The 10000-nt window shown below is 42.1% G+C and overlaps 1 protein-coding gene across 3 annotated transcripts in view; it reads left to right on the top strand.

Annotated features, from left to right (window-relative positions):
* Positions 1–7652, top strand: part of rdm1 (RAD52 motif containing 1) — a 23881-nt gene extending 16229 nt beyond the window's left edge. For all 3 annotated transcript variants that reach the window (XM_056288163.1, XM_056288162.1, XM_056288164.1), the window contains exons 5-7: positions 1–2; positions 2359–2435; positions 6205–7652. The exon at positions 1–2 is cut by the window's left edge and continues 97 nt beyond it. In XM_056288163.1, coding sequence (XP_056144138.1) covers positions 1–2; positions 2359–2435; positions 6205–6276 — 151 coding nt within the window. In that variant the 3' untranslated portion in view covers positions 6277–7652. The remainder of the gene's footprint in view (positions 3–2358; positions 2436–6204) is intronic.
* Positions 7653–10000: the final 2348 nt, after the last annotated feature.

Here is a 10000-nt window from a genome sequence, read left to right as displayed (position 1 = left end):
GGGTAATACTAATCACTACTACTACTACTACAATTATGACTTTACAGCTAGTACTACCTCTACTACAAGTTTTACTTTACAACTGCTGCTATTACTACTGCTGTTACTACTATCCTACTGCTATGACTACTTCCAACTATTGTACTATTATTTTACTACTGTTAGTACTACAACTAGACCTGTATTATAGTACTATGTTATAGTACTATGCAGTGGTAATGGACAGGTTGACGGACAAGATCAGGCAGGAGTCTCCGTGGACTATGATGTTTGCAGATGACATTGTGATGTGTAGTGAGAGTAGGGTGCAGGTGGAGGAGAGACTGGAGAGGTGGAGGTATGCACTGGAGAGAAGAGGAATAAAAGTCAGTAGGAGCAAGATGGAATACCTATGCATGAATGAGAGGGAGGACAGTGGAATGTTGAGTATGCAAGGAGTCAAGTCAGTTTTATTTGTGTAGCGCAGTATCACAAATTACAAATGTGCCTCAGTGGGCTTTACAGCAACATAGCATCCTGTCCTTAGACCCTCTCATCGGATAAGGAACAACTCCCTAAAACCTTTAACAGGGAGAAACCAACAGGAAGAAGCCTCAGGGAGAGCACCAGAGGAGGACCTCTCTCCCAAGACACAAAATGTCCCATGATGTTGTGTTTACACAGTTTACACAACACAACATTGAAAGAGGATGAGTTATAATGGAATTGTAAAATATATGAAGAATATGATGGGGAGGATGCCAAGCAGTGTCCAGACGCCACCAGAACAGCCCAGGACCCAAGCCACACAATCAGCATCACCATGTAGACAAAAAAACAAAAACAAAACACATTAGTCACACGTCTTGAGTGCGAGAATTGTATAACATTAAAACAGGATAACAAAATTATATGGATTTATAAGATCTATAGAAAGAAAATGTGATGAGGGGGATGTCAAGCAGTTTCCAGGTGGCGACCACCATCACCATGGCAGCCCAGTATCCCTGTGTCACGGTTTGCCTCACTCAGGCATAAAAAGTACACGTGTATAAAGGTGCAGTGCCAGCAGGGGGCGATGATCAACTCAATGCTAGCAACTCCCCACGAAGGAAAAGAAGCATACAGCATTTTCCAAAATCCCTCCCCTAACCCTGATCCTAACACTAACCCGACCCTAACCCTGACCCAACCCTAACTCTAACCCTAACCCAACTCTAACCCTGACCCTAACCCTGACCCTGACCATGACCCTAACCCAACCCTGACCCTAACCATGACCCTAACCCAACCCTGACCCTAACCCAACCCTAACCCTGACCCTAACAACCCTGACCCTAACCCTAATCTGACCCTAACCCTAACCATGACCCTGACCCTAACCCAACCCTAACCCTAACTCTAAACTGCCTTTACCTCCTAATCATCACCCCTGCTGGCACTGCACCTTCATACACATGTGTACTTTTCACGCCTGAGCGAGGCAAACCGTGACACTGACACGTTGGACCGGCGAGTGTATTACACGCTTTGGCGTGATACCGTGTTGACCTTGGAGACCTGGGAGGAGGACAGACTGCACGTGCACACAGGGGAGACTCACATCACACCATTCACACACACATAAGAAGAGAAAGGAGAAGACATCATTCAGAGAGAGAGAAAAGACACATGAAAAGAAAACAGTTTACAATAGTCAATAATCTATACCAGGGATGGGCAACATGATCCAGAACAGGCCGGTGTGGGTGCAGGTCTTTGTTCCAACCAAGCAGTCACACACCTGAGTCTACAAATCAAGGTCCTCAGCAAAGACTCTACTGGTTGATTAGTGGAATCAGGTGTGTTTGGTTGAAACAAAGACCTACACCCACACCAGCCCTTTCTGGATCATGTTGCCCACCCCTGATCTATACGCTATAATCTGGTCAGCAGAACAGTGGTTGGTAAATTCATTGAGACAGAAACTGACCCACCATGCAGTACAGGTTGTGAAGCACTCAACTTAAAGACAACTAATTGTAAGCTAAGGCAAAAAGATGAGTTTGGATTTAAAGGACTCAACAGACTCTGACTGTCTAATGGCAGCAGGCAGGTTATTCCACATGTACGGAGTCCAATAGGAAAAGGCCCTGCCACCAGCTGACTTCTTTTTAACTTGGGGTACACGCAGGAGCCCTGTAGTTTGAGAGCAGTGTACTGTGATTATCACTACCACTCATGATCAAAATCACCAATAGTACAGTTTTGAGCTGAGGAAAGTATTACGGTAGTGAATAGATAGTACTCAGTTATTGTATTACTGCTAACTCTGCTACTGTGTGTGTGTGTGTGTGTGTGTGTGTGTGTGTGTGTGTGTGTGTGTGTGTGTGTGTGTAGGGAATGGTAAGGTGATGGTGGAGGTGAGACAGGACAGAGACCAGCTGCCTCTAGAATCCACTGAGGGAAATGTTCAGGTGAGTACCCCACTCTGTCTCTTCATGTTTCTCTTTCTTTTTTTCTCTGTTTAGGAGGATTGTTGTTCCTTCTTTTCTTTACTTCCCTCAATTTTCCCGTTTCCTTGTTTTATTTCATGGTGTGTTTGATTTTTATCCCCATTTTATCCAATTTCCTATTCTCCTAGTCTCACTATTACACTAGTATACATCATACCATTACACTATATATACAGTATATGTACAAAAATATTGGTACACATCTCTTAATCATTGAATTCAGGTGTTTCATTCAGACCCATTGCCACAGGTGTATAAAATCCAGCAGCTAGCCATGCAGTCTGCATTTACAGACATTTGTTGAAGAATGGGTCATTCTGAAGAGCTCAGTGAATTCAAGCGTGGTACTCTCATAGGATGCCACCTTTACCATAAATCAGTTCATGAAATGTCTTCCCTGCTGGATATTCCACGGTCAACTGTAAGTGGTATTATTGAAAAGTGGAAGTGTTTAGGAACAACAGCAACTCAGCCACGAAGTGGCAGACCACGTAAAGTCACACAGTGGGGTCAACGAGTGCTGAGGCGCATAGTGCGTAAAATTCACCAACGCTCTGTTGACTCAATAACTGCAGTTCCAAACTTCCTCTGGCATTAACATCAGCACAAAAACTGTGTGCCAGGAGCTTCATGGAATGGGTTTCCATGGCCGAGCAGCTGCATGCAAGCCTTACATCACCAAGCACAATGCCAAGCACCGGATGGAGTGGCGTAAAGCACGCTGCCACTGGACTCTGGAGCAGTGGAAACGTGTTCTGTGGAGTGACGAATCACACTTTTCTGTCTGGCAGTCTGATGGACCAGTCTGGGTTTGGCGGATGCCAGGAGAAGGTTACCTGCCTGACTGCATTGTGCTAGTTTGGTGGAGGAGGGATAATGGTGTGGGGTTGTTTTTCAGGGGTTGGGCTAAGCCCCTTAGTTCCAGTGAAGGGAAACCTTAATGCTTCAGCATACCAAGACATTTTGGACAATTCTATGCTCCCAACTTTGTGGGGACAGTTTGGGGAGGGCCCTTTTCTGTTCCAGCATGACTGTGACCCAGTGCACAAAGCAAGGTCCATTAAGACATGGTTGGGTGAGTTTGGTGTGGAAGAACTTGACTGGCCCGCACAGAGCCCTGACCTCAACCCCATCGAATACCTTTGGGATGGACTAGAACGGAGATTGCGAGCCAGGTCTTCTCGTCCAACTTCAGTGCCTGACCTCACAAATGCTCTTCTGGATGAATGGACAAAAATTCCCACAGACACACTCCAAAATCTTGTGGAAAGCCTTCCCAGAAGAGTAGAAGCTGTTATAGATGCAAAGGGGGGGGGAAACTCCATATTAATGCCTATGGATTTAGAATGAGATGTCATAAAAGCTCCTGTAGGTGTAATGGCCAGATGTCCCAATACTTTTGTACAAGGCTTTCCACAAGATTTTGGAGTGTGTCTGTGGGAATAGCACTTTTCTAATACTCAAAGTCGCTTTGCAATAAACGGGGTGAAACAAGACGACAGATAAACATAACATAGACATACAGCTGTGGATATGAGAGGAAGAAGCGGCAGCCCCACACGGCACCAGCAGTACTCTCCCACTTGGACACATACAAAAGGGAAAGAAAAACAAACATAAGTCACATAAATCACAGATGAAGTCTGAAGAGGTGAGTCCTGACCAATGACCTGAATGTGGGCCGCTTCTCCCTCTCGTAGCCCCCCTTCCCATCCACTCCTGTATGTCTGTGTTATGTTTATCTGTCGTTTTGTTTCACCCCGTTTATTGGAAAGCGACTTTGAGTGTTAGAAAAGCGCTATATAAGTTTAATTATACATATATATATATATATATATATATATATATATATATATGTGTGTGTGTGTGTGTGTGTGTGTGTATGTATATGTATGTATGTGTATATGTAGATATATATGTATATGTATGCATGTGTGTATGTATGTCTGTGTGTATATATATGTATGTATGTGTGTGTGTGCATATATATATATATACACTACCGTTCAAAAGTTTGGGATCATATTGAAATGTCCATATTTTTGAAGGAAAAGCACTGTACTGTTCAATGAAGATAACTTTAAACTAGTCTTAACTTTAAAGAAATACACTCTATACATTGCTAATGTGGTAAATGACTATTCTAGCTGCAAATGTCTGGTTTTTGGTGCAATATCTACATAGGTGTATAGAGGCCCATTTCAAGCAACTATCACTCCAGTGTTCTAATGGTACAATGTGTTTGCTCATTGGCTCAGAAGGCTAATTGATGATTAGAAAACCCTTGTGCAATCATGTTCACACATCTGAAAACAGTTTAGCTCGTTACAGAAGCTACAAAACTGACCTTCCTTTGAGCAGATTGAGTTTCTGGAGCATCACATTTGTGGGGTCAATTAAACGCTCAAAATGGCCAGAAAAAGAGAACTTTCATCTGAAACTCGACAGTCTATTCTTGTTCTTAGAAATGAAGGCTATTCCATGCGAGAAATTGCTAAGAAATTGAAGATTTCCTACACCGGTGTGTACTACTCCCTTCAGAGGACAGCACAAACAGGCTCTAACCAGAGTAGAAAAAGAAGTGGGAGGCCGCGTTGCACAACTGAGCAAGAAGATAAGTACATTAGAGTCTCTAGTTTGAGAAACAGACGCCTCACAGGTCCCCAACTGGCATCTTCATTAAATAGTACCCGCAAAACACCAGTGTCAACATCTACAGTGAAGAGGCGGCTGCGGGATTCTGTGCTTCAGGGCAGAGTGGCAAAGAAAAAGCCATATCTGAGACTGACCAATAAAAGAAAAAGATTAAGATGGGCAAAAGAACACAGACATTGGACAGAGGAAGACTGGAAAAAAGTGTTGTGGACGGATGAATCCAAGTTTGAGGTGTTTGGATCACAAAGAAGAACGTTTGTGAGACGCAGAACAAATGAAAAGATGCTGGAAGAATGCCTGACGCCATCTGTTAAGCATGGTGGAGGTAATGTGATGGTCTGGGGTTGCTTTGGTGCTGGTAAGGTGGGAGATTTGTACAGGGTAAAAGGGATTCTGAATAAGGAAGGCTATCACTCCATTTTGCAACGCCATGCCATACCCAGTGGACAGCGCTTGATTGGAGCCAATTTCATCCTACAACAGGACAATGACCCTAAACACACCTCCAAATTGTGCAAGAACTATTTAGAGCAGAAGCAGGCAGCTGGTATTCTATCGGTAATGGAGTGGCCAGCGCAGTCACCAGATCTGAACCCCATTGAGCTGTTGTGGGAGCAGCTTGACCGTATGGTACGCAAGAAGTGCCCATCCAACCAATCCAACTTGTGGGAGCTGCTTCTGGAAGCGTGGGGTGCAATTTCTCCAGATTACCTCAACAAATTAACAGCTAGAATGCCAAAGGTCTGCAATGCTGTAATTGCTGCAAATGGAGGATTCTTTGACGAAAGCAAAGTTTGATGTAAAAAAAATCTTATTTCAAATACAAATCATTATTTCTAACCTTGTCAATGTCTTGACTCTATTTTCTATTCATTTCACAACATATGGTGGTGAATAAGTGTGACTTTTCATGGAAAACACAAAATTGTTTGGGTGATCCCAAACTTTTGAACGGTAGTGTGTATATATATATATATATCGCTTTCTGTTGGACTGTATAGTGTATTTAACTCTACAGGCCTGCTGTATTGTATGGCTGCAACTGTTGTCTAAAAAGATTCGTCTCTTCTCTCAGGTGACTACAGTTTCTTGGAGTGAGTTTGCTGAGGAGATTAACGAGGGAGAGTGGGACCTGTCTGTGTCCTAGAGAAAGACAAACACAGAGATGGCGACTAAGAGAGAGAGTCCTCCAGCAAGGGCGCTCTGCTAAACTGCAGAGTTTGAATGTCTGACAGTTTTACTCAGCAGCTGCTGGAAGTGCCTAGTTTTATACAATAGCGTGTTGGCATAGCATGTGTTAGCATAGCATATCCATCTGTTAAAAGACCCTGACAGGACCATTCAGTCTCTTCATGGCTATTTAACAGGGACCAGTTTATTGTTCTTTTTAACATTTCACACCTCATGGTGTCTGCATGGCTCAGTTAGAAACAGTGGTGAAAGAATACATAAAAGACTGTCATGGATGAGAGACCAACTAGTGATGCTTATGACTATGGCACTAGACATGCCGGGAGGGGTCATGTCACCCTGCCTAAACCCAGAACCGATGCCTTAAAAAAGACTGGAATGTACAGGGCGACTGCCTACTGGACCGTATCTCTGCCACATTTGGTTTCAGTTAGCAGCAGAGTTGATTCAAGTTTACTGTATTCTGTTATTATGAGTTAAGTCTGCATCATTTTAATTAATCTTTTTCTCATTTATGGTAATTGTTTTTGTCTAATTGGGTATGTGGGGCACATAGAATTGCGTGTCGGGCTGAGAGCTGTTTGCTAAGTTTAGTTTTGTGTGAAGGTTCTGGTATTGATACGTAGTATTTGTTCTGTTTTTGCTTGTTGACTTTAAACTGCAGCTGGTGTGCTGTTAGACCCCTGGAAGAACAGGCGCTGCTGAGGCTGTGAGTAATGGGCGTCTGAAATAAAGGAATAAAGAAATAAATGGTTTGGCCTCAGTAGAAAACTGAAATAATGAATTCCACATTGTTCTTTGCTATCTTGAGTTTATTTGATAAATGCATTGTGAGTTTACTTTTGTCTGTCTGAAGTGTTGTTGCCACCAGAAAACATCAGCCAACTGTCGCGTGTTTCAAGTTAAATTCACAGTGGATTCAAATGGATTATGTAATGAACAATGACAGGAAGTTGACTTTACGGCACCGAGGAAGTAGAGAGAAGAATGCGGTACAAGAAGGCTTCAGTAGAATACTTCAATAGAAAGCCCAGAGATATAGTTTTACTACAGAACTTAACAAGACAGACTGGCATCAGCTAGAAATACCAAGAACAGATGAAGCAACAGGAGTCCAAGTAGCTTCAGCACACCTGACTTACATGGAGGGGAATCATACCTGCAAACTTGTCGCTTTTTGGCGAACCAAAATATGTCCATGTGAATCGTGCAGATCCGAAGAGTTTTTGTTTGGGGGGGGGCAGTCAGCGCAGTCTCCCATAGACTGGCGTGAGACCAGAGACCGTTTAGAAAGCTGTTATGTCGTGATCTTCTTTGCAATAAAACGCCTTTGGTGAGACGAGTCGAGTCTTTTGGCCTATCAGTTTCAAGATAACTACATCGTATTGCTTCCCCTCCTTTTCACGATACTGGAGCTCTTCTTTGGTAACGTTACTACTACAATGAACACTGCTTTTGAGGTGTAACGTTACTACTACAATGAATACTACTTTGAGGTGTAATGTTACTACTACAATGAACACTGCTTTTGAGGTGTAACGTTACTACTACAATGAACACTGCTTTTGAGGAGTAACGTTACTACTACAATGAACACTATTGAGGAGTAACGTCACTACTACAATGAACACTGCTTTTGAGGAATAACGTTACTACTACAATGAACACTACTTTTGATGAGTAACGTTACTACTACAATGAACATTGCTTTTGAGGAGTAACGTTACTACTACAATGAACACTGCTTTTGAGGTGTAACGTTACTACTACAATGAACACTGCTTTTGAGGTGTAACGTTACTACTACAATGAATACTACTTTCAGGTGTAACGTTACTACTACAATGAACACTGCTTTTGAGGAGTAACGTTACTACTACAATGAACACTATTGAGGAGTAACGTTACTACTACAATGAACACTACTTTTGAGGAATAACGTTACTACTACAATGAACACTACTTTTGAGGAGTAACGTTACTACTACAATGAACACTGCTTTTGAGGAGTAACGTTACTACTACAATGAACACTGCTTTTGAGGAGTAACGTTACTACTACAATGAACACTGCTTTTGAGGTGTAACGTTACTACTACAATGAACACTGCTTTTGAGGTTTAACGTTACTACTACAATGAATACTACTTTCAGGTGTAACGTTACTACTACAATGAACACTGCTTTTGAGGAGTAACGTTACTACAATGAATACTACTTTTGACGTGTAACGTTACTACAATGAATACTACTTTGATGTGTAACGTTACTACTACAATGAACACTACTTTTGACGTGTAACGTTACTACAATGAATACTACTTTGAGGTGTAACGTTACTACTACAATGAACACTGCTTTTGAGGTGTAACGTTACTACTACAATGAACACTGCTTTTGAGGAGTAACGTTACTACTACAATGAACACTATTGAGGAGTAACGTTACTACTACAATGAACACTGCTTTTGAGGAATAACGTTACTACTACAATGAACACTACTTTTGAGGAGTAACGTTACTACTACAATGAACACTGCTTTTGAGGAGTAACGTTACTACTACAATGAACACTGCTTTTGAGGAGTAACGTTACTACTACAATGAACACTGCTTTTGAGGTGTAACGTTACTACTACAATGAACACTGCTTTTGAGGTGTAACGTTACTACTACAATGAATACTACTTTCAGGTGTAACGTTACTACTACAATGAACACTGCTTTTGAGGAGTAACGTTACTACTACATGGAACACTACTTTTGAGGAGTAACGTTACTACTACAATGAACACTACTTTTGAGGAGTCACGTTACTACTACAATGAATACTACTTTGAGGTGTAACGTTACTACTACAATGAAAACTGCTTTTGAGGAGTAACGTTACTACAATGAATACTACTTTTGACGTGTAACGTTACTACAATGAATACTACTTTGATGTGTAACGTTACTACTACAATGAACACTACATTTGACGTGTAACGTTACTACAATGAATACTACTTTGAGGTGTAACGTTACTACTACAATGAACACTGCATTTGAGGTGTAACGTTACTACTACAATGAACACTTCTTTTGAGGTAAGTCTTATTTGCTGCCAACGATGTAATTTGCTGTCTAACTAACTAACAATGTTAGGTAACTAGTTGGTAAAGTAGCGTTAACCTTAACCTAGCAAATCAAGTTGAAGTGTGTCGTGAACGTTTTCCCTCACGTTACCCCATCAAACCTTTCCCAACCTGTCAACCTACGCACCAATGTTTCGTCGACGTCATGACGGCTCTCGTCGTTGTAGTTGGAAAAGCACACTATTACACCGCGTGGGGGAATAGCATATTTGACCTACATTAGCTTATATCTTTTGACAACTATATCCGATATTTATTGTTTTTGTAACGTGCATGGATAAGTAGACACGTTGGCCCTTGGGTTGGGGGGTCGGAGTCTCTAGTCGACTGATTAACTTTGTCGCTTGCGGAGTGGGAGACACGGGTTCGCGCCTCGGCTGTGGCCGTTCCCGGACTGCCCCCCCCCGAATTGGTTCCATTTTATTAAATTTCCGACGCACTGGAAGTGTTTTGAGCATTTCCATACTAAGTTGACATTTTTGCGATGAGTAGTTGTTGAGGACGAAAACTTTGACAGCTGCACCGGTCTCTAGCGTTAGTGGC

Source organism: Lampris incognitus, chromosome 10 (genome assembly GCF_029633865.1).
Source record: "Lampris incognitus isolate fLamInc1 chromosome 10, fLamInc1.hap2, whole genome shotgun sequence".
NCBI classification, from domain to species: Eukaryota; Metazoa; Chordata; class Actinopteri; order Lampriformes; family Lampridae; genus Lampris; species Lampris incognitus.
This window is presented reverse-complemented; position numbering and strand designations above follow the sequence as displayed.